The 27773-nt window shown below is 39.7% G+C and overlaps 1 protein-coding gene across 3 annotated transcripts in view; it reads right to left on the reverse strand.

Moving 5' to 3' along the window:
• The window catches only part of Cdkl2 (cyclin dependent kinase like 2), a 36358-nt gene extending 13920 nt beyond the window's left edge, over positions 1–22438 (reverse strand). The window contains exons 1-7 of one of the 3 annotated variants that reach the window (XM_034509053.2): positions 22208–22438; positions 18165–18363; positions 14387–14581; positions 10602–10780; positions 10099–10211; positions 7917–8062; positions 1874–1962 (exon numbers count right to left, since the gene is read on the reverse strand). In XM_034509053.2, coding sequence (XP_034364944.1) covers positions 1874–1962; positions 7917–8062; positions 10099–10211; positions 10602–10780; positions 14387–14581; positions 18165–18332 — 890 coding nt within the window. In that variant the 5' untranslated portion in view covers positions 18333–18363; positions 22208–22438. Of the gene's footprint in view, positions 1–1873; positions 1963–7916; positions 8063–10098; positions 10212–10601; positions 10781–14386; positions 14582–18164; positions 18364–21601; positions 22126–22207 lie in introns of those variants that run through there. The other 2 variants (XM_076938775.1, XM_034509052.2) reach the window with 2 other exon arrangements.
• Between the last annotated feature and the right edge of the window lie 5335 nt (positions 22439–27773).

Consider the following 27773-nt stretch of genomic DNA (forward strand, 5'->3'; position numbering starts at 1 on the left):
TGTGACAAGAACCACAGGCTGTGCTGGCTGTCTTAAGAGAAGCACCCAAATGGTGGCCCAAACACAAGTCAAGCCACATACATTCTTTGCTTGAAAGATTAACTGAAAAAAAACATGCTTATTCAGATGGGAATGTGGCAGCCATTCTGCCTTGAAAATGAACAAGGTGAGCTACTCACTGCAAAGAATCAACTGAAAATATTTCTGTAAAAATAAAATTCAAATTTCCATGTAAAAAATTACAATTCAGTTAACCTGGGATCTTAGAGGTCTTTCAATAGTTCGAAAGTTTTCTGATAAAATCGAGTATAATTTTTTATATTATATAAAGAACCATACCTACATTCTAAGGTCTACATAATTCAACATTACCAATATGCTTCAAATTGTGAGAGTATATCATACAAGCATGCACAGATAAAACATCAGGTCAGAAGATCAGACATAAATAGATTCTCATAAAACAGAGAAAGTTCATTGACACCGTTTGGATTTCACACCACAGCCAGGCTTTTAGAAACTACTAGAGGGGACTGGAGAGAGGCCTCAGCAGTTATGAGGACTTGCTGCTTTCCAGGGGGCCCACACCAGACTCCTAGCAGCTGCCTCTGGCAGGAACAGCTGTCCTAAAGTGTCAGTGCCACAGCATCCAACACAATCTTTCAGCCTCTGTAAGTACACATATATGATAGACACACACACACATATATACACACAAAATACAATATAAATAAAAATAAACTAAGCTTTAAATAAAGGAACTACTATAGCTAAACATGGTGCCATACACCTGTAAATCCCAGCACTCCACAGGCCAAGGCAGGAGAAACTTACACCTAGGTTACTGATCGAAGTTTAGATCAGCTAAAGTACAATGCAAGACCCTGCCTTAAGTAATAAAAAAACAAAGAGAAAAAAAAGAAAGGAAACAAGGAAGGGAAGGAGGAACAGAGGGAACAAGATAGAAGGAAGAAATTACAACTGCCAAGTTCTGGTATACTATCTAAATTTGACATAGACTTAAAGAATACTAAATTACCTCAAAAGACTATTAAAATACACACACACATGTTTCTTCAAACAAAATAACTACAAAGTTCACAAATTAATATAAAAACAAATGTAAGAATCCAGATGTCTTGTATTAAGCTAGATGTTTTAAAAGATCTGAAGAATGATAAAGCTTTAGGACAGGAGAGCTAGCTCAGCAGTTAAGAATGCATGTTGCTCTTGCAGTTCTGCGTTTGGTTCCCAGAACCAATGCTGGGAGGCTCACCACTGCCTCTAGCTCTAGCTCCACATCATCTGCCCTCTTCCCCAAGAGGACCTACATTTGTGTGCACATACACAAATTCAGACGCACATGGATACACATAATTAGATATATATAATCATACAGACAGGTTTGTAGCCACAGCCACTTGTCTCACTGTCTTTTGGTCAGCAGTACTAATGCTAACACCTGGAGAAGCACCCACAGCCACTGAGGCAGCATTGGCATCCACAAGATTGACGTATCAAGGACTCAGCCATCAGCAGCATCAGCAGGACCACTGGGCCTGGTGTAGCATGACTCTGGCAGCAACAGGAAATGCAACTGCACAGATGCAGCAACACCACAGAGATTAGTGACCTGAATGAGCAGTCGGTGTCACCACAGGAAGACAGAAAGATCTGTTTCATGAAATCCAGCAGTTCCAGTTTAATAAATGCAGGAACCACCTGGGGACTGTATTACTGCCAAGGGCCAATGGTGTAGGATGTAGACAGCTGGTATCCTGCAAAGGGAGTGATAACAAGTAGGACTGTGGCTGTGGAGCCTTCCCTTTGACCCTGGTCCCTACAGCCTGCAGAACACAGACCAGTACTGTACCTCTCAGCAAATCCATCCATTTGAAAGAAATCATGGTGAAGAAGGTCAGCACAGAAGGGCCTTTTGTCTGGGTCAATGTGCAAGCATTTCTGAAAAATCAAGAACACATATAATTCTTCAAGAACAGGTGTCTAGAGTTAGGTTTCTTCTTTACAGGCAGTGAACAAAATAAGGCACAAATCACAATAGTGGTCACTAGTGGTTTTTATATCACAAAAACAGACCCAGCAAGCATTCAGTATCTATAGATGCAAACACATGCACAATTTACTAAGAAGCAGTATTTCCAAGAAAAAAAAATTGATTCTGGCCTCTAACTCTACTATTTGTCTATACAAAATACAGGCAGCAGAACACATTAGACTTCACTAGTGGGGGTTATACAACACAACCTGGTTCCTTCAACACAGTGCAAGGCTTAAACAAAAGAGATTAAATAAACATAAGAGCAACTGCCAGCTGTGGTAGTACATACTTGTTTTCCCAACACTTGGGAGACTGAGGAATATGTTATAGGATCAAGGCCAACCTGGGCAACATAACACCACCTTGTCCCAAAAACCCAAAAACATAAAACAAAACAAACAAAAACAACATTAGCCAATGGCAACGTAGAGATTTTCCTGGTTTTAGTTTTGAAAAAAATTACATTTATTGTCATGTATCTGTGTGTAGATGGGTGTGTGTCTTGTGTGCAGGCACATGAGGCACAGTATACTTGTGGAGGTCAGAGGACACCTGTAGGAGTTGAACTTCTCCTTTCTCCATGTAGCTCCCAGGGACTGAACTCAGGTCAGCAGGCATCAGAGCTTTATCTGCTGAGTCATCTATAGATTTTCTCTGTATCTGTGGTGGTTTGAATACACTTGGCCCATGGGAAGTGGCACCATTAGGAGGTGTAGCCTTATTAGAGAAAGTGTGTCAGTGTGGGGGTGAGGTTTGAGGTCTCCAAGTCCTTAAGCCCTTCTCCTGGCTGCCTGCAGAAGTCAGTCTCCTCCTGGCTGCCTTTGGCTCAAGATGTAGAACTCTCTGCTCCTCTAGCACCATGTCTGCCTGCACACTGCCATTCCTCCTATCATGATGATGATGGACTGAACCTCTGAAACTGTAAGCCAGCCCCAATTAAATGTTTGACTTTATAAGAGTTGCCTTGGTCATGGTGTCTCTTCACGGCAATGAAACCCTAACTAAAACAATATCCTAATTTAAATTACCAAATATAGCAGGACATAGTGGTGCAGGCCTTTAATTCAGCACTCACTGTTAACCCTAGCACTTGGAAGATTTTTTTTTTCTAAGATTTACTTGTTTATGTATGTGAGTATACTGTAGCTGTCTTCAGAAAAACTAAAGGAGGGCATTGGATCCTATTACATATGGATATTAGCCACTATGTGGTTGCTGGGAATTGACCTCAAGAACTCTGGAAGAGCAGACAGTGCTCTTGACTACTGAGCCATCTCTCCAGAGCCTAATCCCAGAATTTGGGAGAGCAGCAGGTGGTTCTATAAGACTGAGGCCAGTTTGGCTTATACAGTATAGGCCAGCTAAAACTACATAGTAAGACTTTTTTTTTTTTGGTTTTTGGTTTTAAGACAGGGCTTTTCTGTGTAGCCCTGGCTGTTCTGAAACTCACAATGTAGAGCATGCTGGCCTCCAACTCAGAAATCCACCTGCTTCTGCCTCCTGAGTACTGGGATTAAAGGAGTATGCCACCATCTCCCAGATAACATCTTATATTAAAAGAAAAAATAAAAGAAAGAGAGGGGGGAGGGAAGGAGAGAGGAAAGAAGAAAAGGAAGAAAAAAAGAAAGAGAGAAAGAGAGAAAGAATAAAAGAAGGAGAGGGAAAGGGAGGGAGGCTGAAGAGATGGCTCAGTGGTTAAGAGAACTGAGTATTCTTCCAGAGGACAAAAGTTCTATTCCCAACCCCCATATGGCAGTTTACAACCATCTGTAACTCTGGTACCAGGAAAACCAATGTCCTCTTCTGCCTTCCACTGGTACTGCATACACATGGTGCACAGATACACAAGCCAGAAAAACACCCATAAACATAAAAATCTAAAAAAATTAAAATTAAAAAAATGCTAGGCATGGTGGCATACTACTTTAATTCTAACACTCAGGAGACAGAAGCAGGTAGATCTCTGTGATTTGGAGGCTAGTTTGATCTATATAGAGTAAGTACCAAGACAGCGGGCTATACACTGAGAGACCTTGTCTCAAAAAACTAAAAATAAAACAAATCAACAAACAAACAAACAAGAAAACAACCTCCTCCAAACCAAATTAAAAGAAAAAATAAGCTTGGGGACTAATGTGATTAATAATGGAAGGGTGATGTGTAGGAGGAGCTAAGGTAGGAGGAGTACTGAGAGGAAGAAAAGGAGTAAGAAGAGGAGGAGAAGAAGGATAGGAGAAGGTAGGTGATGAAAGAGAGAAAGAGGGGGCAGACAGGGAGGCAAATATTCATGTATCTCCACCAGTCAAAGATAGTTGTTATATCTAGGTTGGTCAGTGGGTTACACCTCTGATTGAACAATTCCAAACTTATAACGCTTATGATTAACATTATTTTTAAAAAAATGTATAAATGCAAAAAGGAAAAGGGGGCATGGGATAGGGGTTTTCTAAGGGGGGGGAATGGGGAAAGGGGATGGCATCTGAAGTGTAAATAAAATATCTAATAAAAAAAAAAGAAAAAAAAAAAGAAAAAATAAGCCTCGTAGTTATGGTGAACATCATTAATCCCAGAACTCAGGAGGCAGAGGAAGGTGAATCTAGGCCAGCCTGGTCTACAGAGTGAGTTCCAGGACAGCCAGGGCTACACAGAGAAACCCTGCCTTAGGAAAAGAAGAAAGGAAGGAAGGAAGGAAGGAAGGAAGGAAGGAAGGAAGGAAAGAAAGAAAACTAAAACTTTGGCAACCGATCTTATGACCTCAAGAAATTATTATCTGCTAATTAAAATTAACTTAGATAACAAAATGCCAATTTAAGTGTGGCGGCACACACCTGTAACCACAGTCTGCAGCAGCCAGAGGCAGGGGCGCTAGTGCAAGCTGGAAGCAGCCTGAGCAACACAGTGTCATCTTAACCCAAACAGCAACAAAAGAACACAGCACAGAAGCTTCTGTAAACCCTTTAGAAACATAAGCTACCGCAGAACGACTGAGAAGAGCTTCTCTGTTGCTGCCATTGTGCCAGGTGCTTCATGCAGATGGCTTCATTAAACAAGGTCTTGCTCTGATCCACTAGAATCCCTCAGCACCAATAAAAACAGAACAAATTCTGTAGATACTTTTAAGCTCTGTGATTGATTTTGAGACTTTTACTATATAATTCACTTCAAGACACTCCAAGAAAAAGTAGAAGGTAGTGTGAAGTTAAACAAGATTATCAAAGAGTTGAGGATCTGAGTTTGTTTCACAGCCCAGCCCCATTCCCAGTGAGCAGCTCTGGACTGCCTATAATTCCAGTTCCAGGGGACCCAGTGCCCCCACCCTTTGTGGGTACAACCACTAATGTGTACATACCCAAACACACACACACACACACACACACACACACACACACACACACACACACACAGAGAATTGAAAATAAAATAAATCTCTTTAAAATTATAAAAACAGCTGGGCAGTGGTGGCACACGCCTTTAATCCCAGCACTTGGGAGGCAGAGGCAGGTGGATTTCTGAGTTCGAGGCCAGCCTGGTCTACAGAGTGAGTTCCAGGACAACCAGGGCTATACAGAGAAACCCTGTATTGAAAAACATATATATATATATATATATATATATATATATATATATATATATATATATATATATATATCTCCAGACAGTGGTGGCGTATGCCTTTAATCCCAGCACTCAGGAAGCAGAGGCAGGTAGATCTGTGAATTCAAGGTCAGCCTGGTCTACAGAGAGTTCCAGGACAGCCAGGGCTACACAGAGAAACCCTGTTTCAGAAAAAAATCTAAAATAAAATGTTTTTAGGATTTTATGATTCTAAAGGGATGTATAGTAAACAACAGTTTAAACTTTCTTCTTTTTGAACCTCTTTAAAAAAGTAAAGATGGTCTCAAAAAAGCCATTTAATCTATTAGAGGATTAAATAGAAAGGAAGAAATGCATTATCCTATTTACTATAATTCATGATTATCTCCGAGTGTATGCGTGTGTGTGTGTGTGTGTGTGTGTGTGTGTGTGTGTGTGTGTTGTGTGGAAGCCCAACACTGATGTGGAGGGTCTTTTTATCACTCTGCACCTTGAATCTTTGAGACAGTCTCTCACTGAATCTGGAACTCACCAAGTGGGCTGGGCTGTAGAGATCTCCCTGTCTCCCCAGCCCTCAACTCCCTGACCCCTGCATTGCTAGAGGTGTTACAGACATGCCCCGTGTCTTAGTTTCCTTTCCTGTTTCTGTGATTTAAAAAAGCAATTTAAGAAAAAGGGAGCTTATTTTAGCTCATAATTCAAGGCACAGTCCATCATGATGGAGAAGTCAAGACAACAGGAGCTTGAAGCAGCCAATCACACATCCACAGTTGGAAGAAATAACAAATGCATTCATGCTTTTTCTACTCTTTTACAGTCCAGGATCCCTGCCTAGGGAATGGTGGCACCCACATTAACCGGGGTTAATTTTACCTCAACTAATGCAGTCACCCTAGACATGCTAAGAGACCCTTCTCCCAAATGATTTCAGAGGTTTTCAGTTTGACAGCACTAACCATCACACCTGGCTTTTATGCTGGGCATGGCATACACTTTACTGACAGCCAGCTTTCTAACCCCTATCTAAACTTTTCTTAGTGAGCAAAAGACAGCAAAATCATCAAGTGAATAGTGGCATGAGCCTGGAGATTTAAGGATACTGTTTTTGCAGTACTCTGAACAATTAGTAACAATAACTTTCTGAACTAACAACATTAAAGGGTCAACTCTGAGAGACAAGGTAATGCAGTGGAAATCCCTAGTTTCCTAAACTAGAAACAAACAAAAGCAACAGTCATTTGTGAATTAGCTTCAACAAATCCAATGTCTATGCAAAAAGTCTTGAAAATAGCACTGACTATGAGCCTATGAATTTATGCCCTACATAATAATTTTCCTAATTATTTACATTTATTTCTTATTCTAATTTTTTCCATTTAAAACACAGCTCTTATGTTTTTAAATGAGAATGTTTTCAAACTTAGAGCACACTAGAAATGTTCTCTGAAATTTTAAGACAGATAAAAATTAAGTCTCGGGGCTGGAGAGATGGCTCAGTGGTTAAGAGCACTGACTGCTCTTCCAGAGATCCTGAGTTCAATTCCCAGCAACCACATGGTGGCTCACAACCATCTGCAATGGGATCTGATATTCTCTTCTGGTGTGGCAGCTACAGTATACTCATATAAGTGAAAAAATAAACATTAAAAAAAATTAAGTCTCTGCAAGGCCTTGACCCTACACAAAGAACTATAAGCAACCAAGGGACACTGAGAGCCAGAGAAACAGTTTTCCACAAGGAAGAGCACATCAACTGGTTATTCAATACCAAATGGTCAGCCCTAACACCACATGAGTAACATTATACAGACTAAGCTGGTCATATTTAGAAATTATATAATTTCTAATATATATATATATATATATATATATATATATATATATATATATATATGCATATAATAGCAATTAATAAAAAAAGATGCCAAGAATTTGAAAGAGAACTAGGAAGATTTGGAGAGAGGAAAGGAAAGGAGAAATGATTCAGTTATATAATAATCTCAAAAATAAAAGAAAAAGACTTTAGGCTTTTATTTTTGAAGTGTTTCTGGCAATGTAACAAATTATTTAAACTTTTTCTTAAGTGTACAAAATTTAAAAACATTTGAGGAAATTGTTGACCTAAAAGGTCAAGTAGGAAAGCAGGAAGGAAGGGAGAGATTCATAGACAGAGAGAAACAGAGTGAGAGAGAGACATACATAAACCAAGTTTCTATATTATACAAATTTCCTATCACAAAACAGAAGGAAAAGGTACAGTTACCTTTGCTAAACTGATCACAACTTCAGGGAGCTTAGGATAGCGGCTCTCCAGAGGTTCTGCTTCTGTGTCTTTGATTTCAGGCAACCTTACTCCAGCAAACACAGGATTTTTATAAAATAGTTCCTGGTGTCTTGGAATTAAATTACCTAAGAGGAAAAAACAGTATCCATCTTTTTCAGTATAGTTTACAGAAATGGTGGAGAGACAGGTGGTGGAAAGGAATTGGAAACAGAGTGTAAGAGTCTCTCAGCAAGATCAACCTAAAACAAACCTGTTAACACAATGGCACTTGGACGTCTTTACAGTGCTCTTGACACATGACAGCACAAGGAAATTAACACTGATTTTGAAACATATTCATCTAAGATTTAAATACAGCTATAAGAATTAATTGTGAAGACAAGACAGGTAAAAGATATCTTGTGCCACTCTAGATGAAGTACTACAACTTCCAAGAATAAAATGTACCATCCTGACCCCAAACAAAGAATTCATGGTCCCATGGACAGAATCTATTGTAGGTAAATCACTTCCTCCCTCGAAGAATTTAATTTTTGTTCAACAGACTGTGTACCTATATCTGATTAGATTTGAGCATTTTAACCTTTATCTCAATTTTAATACCTATTATATCATAAGCTGTATAAATGAAAAATTTAAATTTTACAAACCTTTTATTATATTTAAACTACAAGTAATATATAAGTACAATATTGATGAAATAGTGAAAAGAGTAAAATATGCATTCAGTACAGATGAAATCCCTCTGTTCTTTTTCCTTCCTCCCTATAATACAACAGTCATATAAAAAATTATATTGTAAGAAATCATATACTACTTCATAAATTCTTAATCTCAAAACTTAAAATCAAATAATTAAATTATCCCAAGTATCTTCCTATTTTTCCATTTTAAAATCTATCTTAGAACATGAATTATACATTCTAACAAATGTAAGCCTCAGAGTCTAGCTTTAGAATTTCACCCAAAGCACTAAGAACAAAAGGCAAAATCTGGGAAGCTAGGCATGGTGAAGCACATCCATGGCTACAGACATGGTGATGACATCTGTAGTCACAGGTGTGGTAATGCACATCTGTAGTCACAGGCATGGTGATGCACATCTGTAGTCACAGGCATGGTGATGCACATCTGTAGTCACAGGCATGGTGATGCACATCCATAGTCACAGGCACGGTGATGACATCCACGGTCACAGACATGGTGATGACATCCGTGGTCACAGGCATGGTGATGCACATCTGTGGTCTGGTCACAGACGTGGTGATGCACATCTGTAGTCACAGGTGTGGTGATGCACATATGTGGTCACAGGCGTGGTGATGACATCTGTAGTCACAGGCATGGTGATGCACATCTGTAGTCATAGGCGTGGGGATGACATCTGTGATCACAGCCTTTGGGAGGCTGATGCAGTAAAGACTTAGAGGCTTGGGCAGAAAGATGGAGAGTTTGAGGACACTCTGTCCTTCACAGTAAGACCCTTGTCTCAGAAAATATGCAAAAAACTAAAATTCAAATGCAAGGCAACATTAAGCTATCTTGTAAGTCTTTGTTTCTCTCATTTTATCCTGGAGATGAAGGTGAGGATGAAGAGGATATGCTCATTGTCTCAGGGGGAAAAGTGATGAGGACATCTTTGCTGTTGAGGGGTTGGAGGTGAGAATGTTCAGAACCAGGCTCTAGGGTACTAGGATCTTCTGAGTTACTTTTGAGTTCTCACTACACTGCCTTGTTATAATTTTTGCAACATTTTAAAATCGGCAGTGACTTTGAGCAACTTCAAGGTAGTTGACTGCATGCTATTATAATCTTTGATAATATAGTTTTTAAATCTTCTTGCCTACTAGATTTATAATTCCACTTACCTTCAGCAACCACCTCCTTCCCTCTTACACTGATCAGCCTTGCTAGAGGGTCAGTGTGTATGTATGTATGTGTGTGCACACACATGTATGTGTGGGTTGTGTAGTGTGTGCATATGTGTACATGCATGTGTATGTGTGTAGTGGGCATGTGTGTGTGTATGTGTTTCCTATTTGCTCCCTACCTTCACCAAAATAACCATTATCTTTAATATATGAACAACTTAAAAAAAAACAATAGAAACACACACACAGGAAAAACCTGTAAAATGTAAAGCACAGATGTATAATCTTACCTAAACATGTCATAATATGATGTAGCTGATCAATATCAGATTCTCCCGGAAACAGCGGTTGCCCCATAAGCATTTCAATGACCAGACAACCAATGGCCCAGATATCAACAGCCCTGCAAACGAAACGTTCCATGATGAAAACCATGGCGTCCTGACGTCTGCCCATGCCTGCATATTCTGTGGCCCTTCACTAGGTTGTTATTTCTAGTTTTGAAAGGCAAGATAGTAGGTCTTGTGACTTAAAGCTACTTCTAGCCTTCTATTTTAATAAGTGACATTTCCAGAAACTTCAACCATGTGATATTAAAGGAGAAAGATTATGGAAAGCCTTACAGGAGGAACTGTAAACTTTTTAAAGAATTTTCAAGAAGACAGGGATCGTTATAACTCACTTAGTCACACTGAACCCAGGCCTTCCTTTCAGTGCTAAGTGGATCATCTATTACAATCATATCCCCCTTTCAAAGAGTCAGCATCCATGCCCTGTCATTCCTGACTCTTACTTGCCATACTTGACGTCACCGACCAGCAGTTCTGGAGCTCTGTACCACCGGGTGGCCACGTAGTCAGTGTAAACCTCCCCAGGAGCTGCCAATGTCCGTGCAAATCCAAAGTCACATAATTTTACAACACCAGACTGGGAAACTAATATATTCTCAGGCTTTATATCTCTGTGTATGATCTAAGACAAAAAAAATCCACAGAGCATAAGATATTAAATAAAAAATAATTTATTGGGGTACTTGCCACAAGCAGTAACAGAATACAACACACAGAAAGTTGTTCCAAGGCTTAAAGCCCTGGGACTTAGTGGGACAAAAGAGAACACTCATGTCTCAAGCACTATTAAACTAGCAAAAATACTGAGTAAAGCTCATTATCATTAACCAACAGGTCAACTTTCAGTCACTCAGTCCTGTCAAGACTAAGAAATAAACTGGTTGTTGAAAACTAAGGATAGTCAAGGAAAATTCATGGAAGAGATAAGCTTTGTGATGGGTTTTAATACACTACTACATTAGAAAACACTTGACTATGTACGTGTCAGACACTATATAAGCCATTTTACATACTTTAACATAGTGTGTCCACACAACAACCCCCAAACAGGTACTAATATACTTTCCACTTGCAGAAGTCTGGGAATGAGTAGCTAAACTCTACACGTTTGAGGAAAAAGCTGGGTACAGAATCCATTATCCTGGATCATCCAAGCCAAACCAGTGTTATGCCCTATAATGAATTGACACACAGCTCACATAACTTTAAGAGCTTACAGAGACTAAAGAAAAATGATTACTGTTCTGATGGGAAGCTGGAAGCTGGCCCTAAATTCTTAGAAGAATGTTTTATGGACCATTTGGGGGCAGGGGGAGGGGGTAATGCATCTGCATACATGGCAGTTTTAAGTTATTAGTTTTCAAACTGGGTACATTTTTTTCAAATTATTTATTTTTATTTTATTTGCATTGGTGTTTTGCCTGCATAGATGTCTATACAAGGGTGTCAGATTTCCTGGAACTGAAGATACAAACGCTTGTGAGCTATGTGGGTGCTGGGAATTGAATTCCGGTCCTCTGGAAGAGCAGCCAGTGCTCTTAACTGAGCCATCTCTCCAGCCCAAAATCAGCACATTTTAATGAAAACAACTTGACCAAAAATCTGTCTCAGAATTTTGAGATCCATTAAGACAAGTTTAACTAGAAAAAAAAAACAGCCAAACATTTTGCATAGATACAGAAATGCTCTGAATAAAAAAACAGTCAATATTAAAACCCCACACCTTGAAGGCAGACTGTATAGTTAAATATGGGCTAATCATTCATAAGGGTATAAAAAAGAAAGGGAAAGAGAAGCATATATAAGCAGAATACATTGGAATGTTCCACAGAAAGCAAGCCAATAATGGCCAGGTGGTGGTGGTACATACCTCTACTGCCAGCACTCAGGGGGCAGAGGCAAGTGGCTCTCTGAATTGAAGACCCTAGAGAGTAAGTTCCAGGACAGCCAGGGCTATATGGAGAAACCCTGTCTTGGAAAAAAGCAAAACAAACAAACAAAATACAAGGGAAAGAAGGAAAACAAACAAATGAACAAAACCAATGATACTGCTACATACTGATTTCATTGGCAATCCTATCCTTAGCACAAAATGAACAGAGTCTAGCCACCCATAATTAAGCACTTCAGCCTCACTAGTAAGAAACTGTCTTTTTTTTTTTTTTATTTACTTTTTTTGAGACTACAAGCACTTTCTCCCTTCCCTTTCTTCCCTCCAGTCCTTCCATTACGCTCTTCTTTGCTCTCTTTCAAATTTAGGACCCCCTTTTCATTAATTGTTGTTATATATATTTCTAAATATAACCTGCTTAGTCCATATAATGTTACTTGTATGGTTTAAGGTTGTTTGTTTGTTTGTTTGTTTGTTTTGGATTCACCAATATCCTTGAATATGTGTGGCAGCTAGTCTTGACTGCCAACTTGAAGGTATTTAGGATCATCTAGAAAATACATCTTTGGCTGATACTTCATACTGATCCAGTTTTCTGCATAGTCAGAATTATTATTATACATCATGTAGTCTGTTCCTGTGACAATCTTATCTCTGATTTATCAAGCTGACAGTTTCCTGAACTTGATTAATGTAAGCTTTCATGATAAAAACAATGTCAAATTGGATTTTTCAAACATCAACTTTCTAAGACTGCCTCACAAAGAAAGCCAATGATCCCCTAGTCTTGAATTAAACTAGATGTCTCTATGGAATAATTTATATATGTACACACAGATATAGCCACCCTGAGCTATATACTATACCACAACAACACAGTGGAAGGAGACAATAAGACCATAAAAACTGAAGAGGATAAATAGGAAAAGTGAAAACAACCAAATGTTTAGGTGATAGCATACACTTTTTAAAAACATATTGTTTATTTGTGTTTCTGTGTGAGTGTGTATCATATATGTGAGTATTATCAGCAAAATACAGAAAAGAGCATCAAATCTCCTGAAGCTGGAATATGGGGTAGTTTTGAGCCACCTGATGTGAGTGCTGGGAACCCAACATAGGGCCTCTGGAAGAATACTGAGCATTCTTAACTGTGAAGCCATCTCTCCAGCCCCTACTTAGGTATTTGTTGACTGAGTCTCATGTAACTAGCTACAAAGTTGCTACTTAGCCAAGGATAGCTTCCGTTGTTCCTCCTCTCCCTTCCAAGTGCTGGGATTCCTGAAATACACCACCACATTTGGTTTATGGTGCTGAGGACCAGCCCAGGGCTTTGCATAGAAGGTAAGCACTCTACCAACAGATTATCTGTCTTTAGTTTTCAAACCATATGCCACTATCACTCATGATGATTGCATCATAAGAAGGTGTTACAGAAAATATTTTGTAAAACTGGCAAAGTATATGTTGAGTTGTTCATTTGATGCCTTAAGGGTGCTGTTTTTCCTGGAGGTGTTTTCTATAGTGTTTAAAAGACAAAACAAACAAACACAGTTGGTACAGGCTAGATGAGAAGAACAAAGGTTTTCATACTCTCATACTCTACAAATAGGCAAAAACAAAACAACCAACCACGAGTCAGAAAAACACAGGCTCCTTGGTATACATATTTATCAAAATTCATCACTTCAAATTTGCCAAGTCAGCAAATGTTATGTTAAAAAGAACAAAAAAATAATCAATGAACAAATAGTCAAGTCTAGTTTATAAGTAATGTATTTAGTGTTTTAGTATTCGGGGGTGGGGGAGCTGGAGAGATGGCTCAGTGGGTAAAGGCACTTGCCATTAAGCATGAAAACCTAAGTCAAATCCTCGGGACTTACATAGTAGAAGAGAACTGACTCCTAAAAGTTACACTTTGATATGTGCACTGTGACCTGGGCACACACACAATCAATCAATTGATGTAAAAAAAGTACACTGATATCTGCAACTTACCTTAAAATATGCAAGTATTACAGATTAATAAATTAACAAATAAACACAGATTATAAAACTTAGTGCCCACTATACATACTTATTAAGCAAGAACAGAAAACAGAAATGTGTAATATAGTTAATGAGAATAGGGTGTCCATTGTGTACCCTTCAACTTGCCAGGAGGGCTTAACTCTTTTTAGGAATACATGTATTATGACATGTGAAAATTAGCAATACCAAGTTTAATTTCTTATGTTACTGGTTCAAACTTGAAATAAATATCTCATTAAACTAGATCACATCTTAGTTTATATACAGTGAAGGATTGGAAAGACAAGCATCATACCTAATACTTACATTGTGACTATGGCAAAATCCAATTCCATTAATAATCTGAAACAAATACTTTTGAACTACTTGATAGTCTAGTCCATTTGGAAAGAGCTTCAAGTCATCAAGAATCGTGTGGTCAACAAATTCAAAGACTAGGTACCAACGTTTTTTTTTCTTACATACTTCCAACAGATTCACCAAATTTTCATGCCGCAGTTGCTGTTATTAAAAATATATATAAAATAATTTTTAGATCAAGTTATGAGCAATTAGCGGTCATTTAAAAGATATTAGTGTAAGAAAAACATATAAATAAAACGCATAAACAATGCTCATTGTAAAAGTGTGTTCAAGTTTTAAAATAACAGTCAAAAGAGCATATTGTTCCTTTTCCTCTCAGAGAACACAATAAAGCCAGTTCTTAAAAATCACAAGAACAGAACAGTACTCTGGACTAACAAGGAAAGGCAGGCTGAGTAACAGTCACCCAGAGACACTTGCTAAAAGAATCTATCAGACAAAATAAACAATTTCATTAGAAAAAACTCAAAGTACAAATTCAGAGAAATTGAGACTAACAGAATTCAATCCTATAGTCGGCCCTATAATATAAAGAAATGATTACAAACCATAGTGGATTTCTGTTACCCCCAGCAAAAAAAAAAAAAAAAAAAAAAAAAAAAAGGAAGGGGAGGAGGGCAGAAGGACAGACAGAGGGGACGACTATCCCAAAGTCTGTTCAGTCATGCTACATATATGAAAGGAGTAAGACAAACAGCAGGTTGGCACTCCCCAAATAGAAATAAAACAGTGTTGCCACCTGTAAAAGGAAGAAATCACCAGAGTATGTGATCCAATACCTGTGTTTAGTCCAATTATATTTAAGTAAAAAAAGGGGACAATCTTGAACATGGAAAATTAATCAATTTCATATAGGGACAAACCTTATTGAAACATGAGCATCATGGCTATGAAACAGAAAGTGTATATTTTATTTTTTTATTTTTTATTTTTTGAGACTGTCTCTCTATTATATAGGTCTGGCTATCCTGGGACCAGGATATTACCTGGTCATAGGCCAGGCTGGCCTCAAACTCAGAGAACTCCACCTATCTCTGTCTCTGGAATGCTGGGATTAAAAGCATGCACTACCATACCTGGCTATACATCCTTATTTTTAACAGTGCAATAAGATGGACAGCTAACTTCTCATAGGAACATTGAGAGACAGCAAACAATAGGATCAAATTTTGAACATAATGTAATGAACTCAAATAAGTCTGTTTTCTGTGGATATAGTCTTTTAAAAATAAAGTAAAACAAAAATATTTTTTCAGGACTGACAAAAATGAGGAACATTCCTTGCTAACATGTGTACTTTAAAGAAAATTTAAAAATTTAGTTCTTTACTTTCATTTTTCTTTTTAGGCAGAGATTCAAGTAGCCTTTATCCTCTTGGATCAGCCTCCCATGTACTGGGATTATAAGTGTAAGCCACATGACTGGCTAATGAATTTACTTTAAAGCAAGACAAATGATACCAGGGAAGAAGCTGAGAAACAGGAAACACAGAAGAGTAATGCAAAAGATAAATCTTAAGTATATCCCAACATATGCCGACCGCAAATATTTAACAATACAGACAATTAGAACCCAGGAAGGTAATAATACATGTATCTCTTGTAAGGGGAGGGGATGAAACAGAGGGTAAGTACTATCACAGGCCCAGACCTTAGCACAGCTAACCCCATAGGGCAAGTACCATGTAGGCTGTAAAACTCAGCATGTGGACAGCACCATCTGCCAAAACGAAAACAAAGGCATAATCCATGCAAGTTACAGGAAACTGTCTAAATGTACTGTACTTGCTTTTTGGCTTCTGTAGTTCTGCTTCTGGCTATTCTTGTTAACTGAATTATGTCAAATCAGGGCATGTTTTTTGTGCTTAAAAGCTTACCCTAAGAAAGGCTCAGGGCTACACTGGGATCCCGAATATCCAGTATAGTTGCTGGCTGGCTAATAGACTTTCTATTGGCTTCAACTCAAATCTTCTCTAATGAATACTGCACAGTAAGTACAGTTAAAATGTCTAAGAGTCTTCAATGCAAAAGCAGCCATTTGGAGTATTAGTAAGTTAAATAACTTTCCTGTAATTTCTAAAAGACTGGAAAAAAGAATAAATGATAGAAAAATTGAAGAGACTATAGAAGACAACAGGAAGCTAACAAATAGACATTTAAATGTGTGAGTAACAGTATTGTGTGTGTTCTGTGGAGAATGATTTGTGATAGCCATGCACTTAGTTTAGAATGAGTGAATCTATTAAGGATATAACAAGCCAAAATAAAGGAACAAATGATCAGACAGCAGACATACAGAAGCAATGGAGCTCAAGACATCTTCAAATGAAGCGCTTACAACATCCAGCAGAAACTGACTGGGGAAACTCCAGCTGGAGTTCCAAATTGAGAGTTCTGGAAAGAATAGAAGGTCCCCCTTCAGTGACACTTCCAAGTAAAACAGCAAATAGCACATAGACCACAGAGCACCACCAAATAATGTATTTGCAGCAGCCAGCAGAAGGGACTGGAGAAGTCCTAACAGCATTCTAGTTGAAGTCCCTTACTCAAAGTCCTAGGCAGAGAATTCTCTCTCCATGGATGAGCTTCTGGCTTCTTGTTCTCTCCACAAAGATTTTTATACCATGAGAGAAGCTACAGCAGCCTATGTTGAAAAGGTTTATGTTCTAGCTCTTCTCCAGGATGAAAGGTTAATACACATCCTAACCAAAAGGAACCAAGAGGCCAACCTGAACAGAGAATTTTAGAGGACACGCAGAATAAACATGCTTGAGTCTGGGAAGCGGGGGCCCTCCTCATTCTCAGGGTCCACTTTCAACAAGTACAAACAACAGAAGACAATGCCAAGTATACTTTATAGTGTAAAAATACTAAACACATGACTGATGATACAAAACACCAACTCTCTGTTTATAAGGTATACACTTACATCCAAGACCACACAGACGTTAATAGACAAACAAGATTAAAAGGTAATTGGATGCTTATAAAATGCTGGAATAACCATACTGATGTGAGAGTATACATTAATAAGAGCAAAAGTGGGGCTAAATGATAATTTTTTTCTTCTTATTGTCAAAAATACAATAATCCTTTGGATTGGGGGGTGGGTTGTTGTTGCTTATTTTGAGAGAGGGCTTCTCTGTGTATCCCTGGCTGGCATGGAAGTTGCTATGTTGACTGGGCTGGCTTCCAGCTTGCAAAGACCCACTTGTCTCTGTTCCCCTAGTGCTGTGACTACAGACATCCACACCAAGCCTGAATTTTCTTATAACAAGATAAATGTTTAAAAAACAGGGCTAAGGAAACAGCTAAGCAGCAAACACAAGGTCTGAATTCAGGCCCCAGAACCTACAGAAAAAGTCAGGTATGAGACTGTGTACTGGTGAGGGGAAGGCATCAGACTGGGGTTTACTGGCAAGCCAGTATACTCTACTTGGTGAGTTCCTGGGTAGCCAGCACCTAAGTAGTAACACTAAGCTTGTCCTCTGATTTCCACATGTACATACATGTGTGCACCCCCATCTGCATGCATGTGCATGCATGTGGGCACACATACAAATATATACCACACACATTCACACATTCACAAATATACACACATACACATAGTCACACACATACACACAGTCTCTCTCACACACACCACAGTGATGTTTTCCTTCAAATGCAACAGTCTTGAACAAGAAGCAGCTTCCTTTTCAGCTCATACATGCTCTTACCTTTAGTAACTTGATTTCTCGCATAGCGATCTTCTTAACCATTTTATCATCATCGCTTTCTAAGAACTTCTTAATGGCCACAATTCTTCCACTGTCTTTGTTCCTACACTTCATCACCATTCCGTAACTCCCCTCTCCAACCAATCCTAGGTTCTCATACTTTTCCATTTTGCTTTAAAACCAGTAGGAATTTTTCTTGCTGTGGAAACCAAAGCATAGTGTTAAGAGTGCTGAGAATGTCCGTTTCCTCCAATCTCCCAGACATCTTACTCTTTTGAGATTGTTTCCCTTGTCACAGCAGTCACTGAATTCACAGCAATCTATGATGACACAATTTCTTGCCATTCCCACATGCTTTCAAAATGTGTATACAATTTAGAAACAGACAACGCATTGGACGGTGGTAGTGCATGCCTTTAATACCAGGCAGAGAGGCAGAGAGAGGCAGAGAGAGGCAGAGAGAGGCAGAGAGAGGCAGGAGAGGCAGAGAGAGGCAGAGAGAGGCAGAGAGAGGCAGGAGAGGTAGAGAGGCAGAGAGGCAGAGAGGTAGAGAGGCAGAGGCAGATCTCTGAGTTCTAGGCCAGTCTGGTCTATGGGGGTGTATTCCACGACAGCCAGAGCTACACAGAGAAAACCTATCTCAAAAAACAAAACAAACCAAAAAAACACATACTGCTCTTCCAGAGGACCTGGATTTGCTTCCCAGCACCCCCATGGTGGATCACAGTCATCTGTTGCTCCAATTTCAGGGGACCCAACATCCACTTCTGGGTACATGCATCAGGCATGGGTATGTAATATGGTACACACAGATATGTGCACAGAATACACGCATACAAATAAAAATAAACAAATCTACAAGGCATGGTGGCACATCCTAGCACCCAGGACACAGAGACAGCAGATCTCTGTGAATTTCAGGCTAGCCTGCACTACTTAGTGAGTTCCAGGATAGCCATGGCTATGTAGAAAGAACCTGTCATGAACACAAAACATAAATAAATAAATAAATAAATAAACCTTAGAAAAATTTTACACGAGATTCAAAATATCTAAGTTGGAAGTCTTTATGCACTTTCAACTTAATTGTAAAAAATTATCATGACATAACCACTGAATTAATACTGATTTTTTTTGATAAATTTTCTCATCATATTGATGAAATTATTATATTAAACTTAAATCACTTAAATTTTATAGACAGGATTCTTTTACATCTGGATATAAGGCATTTTCTGAATAAAGTCTATCATAAATGGAATCTCATTTTATCAATAATTGACAAAAATCCAGCAATCAATTTATTATTTGTATATTTTAATACATAAAAAATATTATTTTAGGACTGGGAACATGGCTAGCGGTAAAGTGTGTGCTTAGCATGGTATGAAGCCCTTGGGCTTGAGTCCTAGACCACACATATACATATTCGCACACACACACACACCATACACACACACCACACAGACACACACCATACACACACACCATACACACACACATCATACACACACACCACACAGACATACACCATACACACACACCACACAGACACACACCATACACACACACCACACAGACACACACCATACACATACACCATACACACACACCACACACACACCATACACACACACCACACACACACCATACACACACACCACACACACACCATACACACACACCATACACACATACCACACACACCATACAAACCACACACCATACACACACACCATACACACACCACACACACACACCATACACATACCACACACACCACACCCACACACCATACACACCCACACCACACACACCATATACACACATCGCACACACCACACACACCATAAACACACACACACGTCACCATGCACAGCATAAATTTTATTTATTTTTTAATCTGACTTTTGAATTTAAATTCCAGCAGCCATGAATAAAAAAATATTGTTCTAGATTCTGATTTGGTTTCAACAGGGATTGGGGAGGGCTTAAATATTAGGTATGTTTATATTTAAAAATATTAGGTAAGTTTATATTCAAATGATGACTCATAGTTAAATTTTTAAGAGCCTGACCAAACCAAAAAAAAAAAAAAAAAAAACTTATCACAAACTCATGGAAGGAAAACACTTCTTTCCTCTCTCTTAATATTAATTGCGTATGATGGTGATACAAAGCTAAAGCTAACTTACCCAGACTGTAAAAAGTGGTGATGTTTTAGTGGCCTCTAATATATTCATAGCAAAAGGGGAAAAACAAAAAAATCAATGTATTTTTAGTTTAAAAAGTTATGATAATCCAAAGTATGTATTACGTTTTCAACACTTGACATCTGTGTGTGTGTGTGTGTGTGTTTTAAGCCAGGTCCTCCGCCGGGCGGTGGTGGCGCACGCCACTCTACTTCCCAGCACTTGGGAAGCAGAGGCAGGCGGATTTCTGAGTTCGAGGCCAGCCTGGTCTGGTCTACAAAGTGAGTTCCAGGACAGCCAGAACTACACAGAGAAACTCTGTCTCAACCCCCCTCCCCCCACACAAAAAAAAGCCAGGTCCTCCAACAGGCTAAGCAGGTGTTCCTTCTAGCATTTTCTACTACACCATCCAGCAGCCATTATTTGTACACTGTAAATGTAAATGAACATAGAAGACAGAAGATGGAGAGAATGAAAAGAATCCTAATTAACCTCGAATTCAAAACCCTTCACTATTTTATTGCCACTTTGGGTATTAGATTCTACTAAAAACTACTTCCAGTGTCATAGGCACTAACTTCCCATATAGTTCACATTTTAACTTCTTTTTACACCTTCAATTACTTTTTAATAAAAAGTTTACATTTGTAAAACCTCTCAGTGTTATTCTAACTAGCTTAGTTTTTAACCTCCCATTAAGTACACATTATAAAGGAGTAAGCTTTAGGCTAGTAAAAATAATACAAATAGTTGGAATCTATAGCCTGGATTGTTTTTTAACATACTGTAATTGGCATCCTAGATATTTGAAGATGCAAAATGAACCAAATAAAAATGACCTTAATCATGTCTACAGAGTTCTGAAACGTCTCATAACCTAGTATTATACAAGTGAACTAATCCAAATTTATTTTCCTGACCAAGATGTGGACACAGTACATAGAGCACACCTGCTTGTTCAAGTGGGCCAGTCTAAAATACCTTAAAAGTATCATAGCCTAAAATATGCCTTGTTTCCTCAGTTACCCATAACCCATGACTTTCTGGCCTTTTCACTCTTAAATCTATGGGTATCACATGGCATACAGAAAAGAAGTCTGGTATGATGGTACTATAATAATTTGGAATACGTGCCATACAAGCACACTGTTCAAATACTACCAATTTTCTTTGGTTAAAATCAGACTGAAGTCTCTTATAAATAAAAGAACGAGATAACAGGACTTTTTAAAGTATTATACTTACTATTTCTTCCAAACCCTTCACATGGAAAGAGCCAAAGGTTTTCAACTTGGAAACAAATTTGAGGTGATATGCATCTCGCTAGCAGATCTAAAAAGATGCTGACTAGCAAACTAGCAATCCCAGTATTAGGATTTCCTCTGCGGACGCAGTTACTGGTCCTAGGTGAAGCAGGAAGGGAGGCAGATTTGTTTCTGCCCTCCGCAAGCTCACACTTCCGAGGACTGCGGGCCGCATGCTGCCGTCGTCAAGGCAACGACCTCATACGGTCCCCAGCCATAGGCAGTCTCCAGAGAGAGAGGAAGGGCCGGAGTCAGAATGCCTCTGACAGGCACGGACACTAGCACCTGTCAAGGCCAAGAGCTGCAGAGAAATGAACCAGGGAAACAGAGCACCGCCTGCCGAAAGCCCTCGGGTCGCTCAGCTCGGGGAAAGCAGCGCCTCGCCAAGTAGCCCTGGGCGAAGGCGTTGGCCACCCCAGCTGCAAGGGGCGGCTCTCACCCGCCCGGGCCCGCCCCGCCTACGCCGGAGCCTCCCTGATCCTGATTGGCTGAGGCCTGTCGTCAGGCGTTATGATTGGCTCCGTGCCATCCCACCCCGCCCCTTCACCTGGAGTCCGCAGGTTCGATCAGCTGACGGCCTCGTTTCGACACCTACAATGTTAAGTTGATAGGGACCTTTCCGCCGGTGCCAAGAGACCTCTGCTCTCAGGGGAACGCAGATTGCTCCAGTGGTCACGAGGAGAGCCAAGGTGACGGTTCTGTGGGACTGAGGAGACCGTGAGATTTCCCAGCTTGCCCGCCCGCGGCGCGGCGGGGCGCGGGCCCCACCCGGGGAGGTTCCGCCCAGCCGCGATTCCTCCCCTACTTTCGGTTCCGGGCGGTGGACCGGAAGAGCCTAGTAGGTTATTTAGCTGAAATAGGTTGAATTGGTATCTGTTGACAGACCCGACAGGAAAAGGGACCCTGGGACGCCAGCCTGGTAGGGAAAGATTTAGGGAAGAGCCAAGAGAGAACATGAAAGCAAAAAAGGCGCTGGGATGAGTGCTGACTGCCAGTGACGCAAGCAGGAGCTTAAAACTTGCCTTATGTTTGAAAACTAGATGAGCCATGACTAGGCAAGATCGGAAGACCATTACCAAGCATATGCTGACGTCGTACAAGAAAGCAGGAAATGGAGTCTCCCTCGTTATTAAGGGTCAGATTGTAAAGCCAAATAGTTTTACTTGCATTCAAAATAGCCACACAATTTACTCATATTTAGTTTCTAAAAATAGCTCAATCCAGGAAAGTATAGTTGACAACAGACATGTGTATACCTAGCCAGCACCCAGGAGTCATTCTTGCATATTAAGGTGTAAGAGCAATTGTTTTATAATCTCTTCCTAGTCTGGTTCTGCATTATTCTCCCAGTGCTCAGTTCGTTACCTTCAATCACCAAACTACTTAAAATCAAGTTCCCAAACCTACAATTTTGAGGAAATTGGAAAAAGGGTATGGGTTTGTTTTGGGGGTTTTGTTGTTGTTGTTGTTGTTTTTTTTTTTTTTTTTTGGACAACCCAAGACGTTGAGCTATAATGTAGCAATGAGCTGTGACCAAGCTGAAGATAATTCCCATTGCTTTCCTCTAGATTGTAACAAACCCCATGAGGTTTAAATAGAAAAAATATTTATGTGTGTTCTGCCTGCTTGTATGTCTGTGCACTGTGAGCGTGCTTGGTACCCACAGAGTCCAAAAAGGCATCAAGACCCCTGGAACTGGAGTTACAGTTGATTTCTGAGTTGCTATGGGCATGCTGGGAATCAAACTTGGGTCCTTGGGAAGAGTGACAAGTGTGCTTGGCCATTGAGCCATCTCTCTAGACATTCACGTGAACTTTTATGGAACAAACAGGTTTATTAGGCTGGGAAGCTCATATTTTACTTTTTTTTTTTCCAGTTTTACAAAGTTAAATAGTTGAGGGGCCTTCAAAGAGGTCTTGAAACTGGAATGGCCCATTGGTATCCACGGGAACTGAAAAGACAAAGGCTAAAAATGGTGAGCACATGTTGCCTGAGAAAACATTTAAAAGTTGGAAATAACTAAAATAGAGGGTATTCAAGAAGTACAAGTCCCTTTGGGAACTAGGAGGGTAGTTCAGTAGCGGTGTGCTTACTTGGACTGCACAAAGCCCTGGATCCCATACCCAACAGTTTATAAAACAAGGCATGATGGTTGGGGCACAGCCCTGTAATCTCAGCCTCAGAGGTGGAAAACAGGAGTAACACAAAGTCAAGGTCCCTCTTAGCTACAAATCAAACTCAAGAGCAGCCTAGGCTCCGTGAGACACTGTGAAGAAAGGAAGGGGGAGGGCTGGAGAGAGGGCTCAGCAGATAAAAGCACTGACTGCTTCTCCAGAGATCCTGAGTTCAATTCCCAGCAACTACATGGTGGCTCACAACCATCTGTAATGGGATCCAATGCCCTCTTCTGATGTGTCTGAGGACAACAATGGTGTGATCACATATTCTCATACAAAAAATAAAATCTTTGTCTTAGGGTTAAGAAAGAAAGAAAGAAAGAAAGAAATGGAGAGGAAGATTATACTCTCTTCTGATTACTGAAGATGAGATAGACATTATGTAGAACAACTGGGATAGCTGTTTTCTTCTTGAACCATAAAATAACTGGCAGAGAAAACTGGTTAAAGAAGGAGTAGTTTGTGAAATACCAAGTGTAAGGGTTTATTAGGCCAGAAGACTTCAAGGAGAGAAAATATGCATGTTAGCTAGCCTAGATCTTTAGTACATTTCATTTTTCCATTAAACAGTACTGGTCAGCCTCACACGTTAGTGAAAACTTTTAATCCCCAGCAAGCATATCTCTTGAGTTCAGGGCCAGCCTAGACTAACACTGCATGCAGGTTTCAAGCCAGCTAGAGCTATATATTGAGACCCTGCGGCAAACAAAAGTACTGGTCACATTGAGGTTCAAGAAATTGTTAAGCTTAAACTCCTGTAGGTAGGTAGTTATGACAAGTCACTTCATTGGGAACGGAATAAAACATTTAGCGTGTGAGCTGAACATGTGCACCATGACTCTACAGTGAAAATGGACCTTGTTTCATATAAGTTGTCAAGCTCAAGGGCAAGAATGTAGAAAATGAGGAATATAATACCTGGTGATTAAACACGGGAGGTGAGGAACCAAGAATGCTGGAAAAGCCTGGTACCCAGCTAAACAAATAAACAAGTCATAATGGTTCTTAAAATTAAAAATCACCAGAATAAGTGAAAAGTGTTCTAAGGAAAACACTGGAAATGCCTGAGGTGGACTCAGCCCTCCAGACAGGACCATAAAAGCAGATGTAAATAGGCTAAGGAATAGAACAACTGTTCCACTTCTCCATATACACCCTAGAGCAGTGACTTCGTGGGTCCACACAAACCCTTCTATTCTTGCCATGCTGTTGACAGCAGCCAAGTGGAAACCCAAGTGTCCAGCAGCAAAGTTTAGCTCTAGCATTTTCATTCAGTAGAACACTGCTTCTCAACCTGTGGATTCTGACTCCTTTTTTGAGTTGCATATCAGATCTCCTGCATATCAGATATTAACTTATGATTCATGAAGTAGCAACAGAATACTTGTATGGTTGGGAGTCACAATATAAGGAACTGTATTAAAGGATTGCAGCATTAGGAAAGTTGAGAACCACTGGATTAGAGGTGCTTTAGAAAAGGAAATGACTACTAATGGATATAGGGTTTCTTTTGGGAGGTGATGAAGATATTCTGGAATTATCTGATAGTAGTGATGGTTATATAACCTTGTAAAATCTACAAGTACTGAATTATACACTTTTAACAAAGTGAAGCAAGTGAGACAATTCAAGCAGCTAAAGATGCTTGCCACCAAGCCTAAAATCTTGAGATTGATGGCTGAGATCCACAGTGTGGAGAGAAGCCAAAAGCCATCTTCTGATGAACAAAACTCATACACAAGCGCACACCCACAAAGAAAAAGTTCTTAAAGTGATTGTAAGTTATGTAAATTATCTCTCATTTAAAAAAGAAAAAGAAACTATGGAAAACTAAGAAACACCCATCTCCCCAGAAGTCCATTTTTCAGTGACTGTAAATCTTAAGCTTACAGCAGAGCTGCTATTTTCCTCATACTGACAATCATCTCTATTAAACTATTTCATGACCATTATCACTATACATCTAGTCATCCAAAGACCAGTATGTACCAGTCAATTCTTGACTCCCTACACTTAACCCCAACTTCTCCAATCTCGAGAACCTGATTATAAAGAGCCTTTGGTATCACCTCAAGTAATCAAGTGAATAACAGGCTCCTAAAATCTTGACATTTTCTGTTACAGTATATTGTAGAGCATGTAATGATGAATGCAACACACCGACCACTGTATTTAAAAACTGGGGGCTAATGTGTAATGAGTGCAAGGCTCTGGTTTTTAATCCCATCATAAGAGAAAGGGGAAACAAAACCAAAAAATGGACTGACTCATTTTGTAGTTCTAGAAGTCAATTCTGTTCGCAACCTAGACTGATTTCATTTATTAAAAACTTAATTAGAGCTAGGTGTTGTGGTACATACTTTTAATCCCAGCACCTACAGAGTTCCAAGCTAGCCTGCTCTACATAGCCAGTTCTAGGACAGCCAGGGCTATCTTGACTGTTTCTCAAGGGGAATGGGAGTGAGAGCCAAGTCTACATATTGAGATCAGAGGTCTCAACCCACTCCTACACCAAAGGCTGTTAGATTTGGAGATGGAAGATACAGCATACCACTTGTTCCAAATTCCACATAGCTCATATTTTGCTGTCCATCACTAAGGTATTGACAGTAGTGCCACCTTGAGAATCCAGTCCTCAAATATGAAAATGTATTGCCTTCTGCTTGATTTCATGTGGATTACATGCCTCACACATTTGTTCCCTTTAATTTCTCCCTTTATACTATTCTGAAGCAATTTTTCAGAAAAATGAGCTGGATAGATGGTTCAGCAGTTAAGTACACTGCCTGCTCTTCCAGAGGATCGGGGGGTTGGATTCCTAAAATCCACATGGTGATTCACAGTGGCCTGTAAGTCCAGTTCTGGATTTACACTCTTAATGCACTCTTTTGGCCTGAGAGCACCAGGTACACTAGTTGTACACTGACATACACACAAGTAAAACACCCACCTCCATATATACTTCTAAAGTTCAAACATCTATATTAATCAGTTCTCTATATTACACTAGTCTTCTTAGGCTTCATCTATCACTTCACAGAGATGGTTCTTAACAAGCCACTATATATACACACTGCCACTCATCCGTGGTGCATAACCTGCTGCTGACAACAAACTGCCCTTCTCCTAGCCCCACAGATGGTTTACTTCTTGCTACCAATGAATCCTGGTATAGCCATGACAGACTTCTATGAACCCAGTCCTGGCCCATAAAAACCTATCAAGATCCTTCATGCACTACTTCTTTAGATGGCTAAAAGTAACTTCAAAGGTAGCATACACTTAAGACTGTAGAACCTCCATTCAACTGTGTTCCTAAATGACCCATGGACCAGAGAAGCAGCTACTAAATTTTTACTCTAACACTCCTATGAGGCAGGCAAACTGTTACCTGAACCACTCACTAGACACTTCAGGGTGACAAGTTGGCCTGTCAGTAACTCATTTGCTATTCTGACTTCTAAGCAGCATTTGCTAACAAACTGCTTGTACTTTCTATGACACCAGTCCTTGCCATGTTTGGTGGCCCAGTGTTCTCTGCATGCAACCCCTGTAGTTCAATTGGGAAACTATGTAAGAGCTTAGTATTCAGCCTCTTTTCTACTCCTAGGTGATCTCATTTAGTCCAAAGGATGCAAAACTCCACTCAGCAGAGAGCCTTTTAGAATCCCAGAGTCGCCGGGCGGTGGTGGCGCACGCCTTTAATCCCAGCACTTGGGAGGCAGAGGCAGGTGGATTTCTGAGTTGGAGGCCTACCTGGTCTACAGAGTGAGTTCCAGGACAGCCAGGGCTATACACAGAAACCCTGTCTCGAAAACAAAACAAAAAAAAAAAAAAAAAAAAAAAAAAAAAAAAAAAGAATCCCAGAGTCAGCCAAGTGTAATGGTACAGACACAGGAGCAGATGGTCCATGAATGTAAGGCCAGCCTGATCTAC

Source organism: Arvicanthis niloticus, chromosome 7 (genome assembly GCF_011762505.2).
Source record: "Arvicanthis niloticus isolate mArvNil1 chromosome 7, mArvNil1.pat.X, whole genome shotgun sequence".
Taxonomy (NCBI): Eukaryota; Metazoa; Chordata; class Mammalia; order Rodentia; family Muridae; genus Arvicanthis; species Arvicanthis niloticus.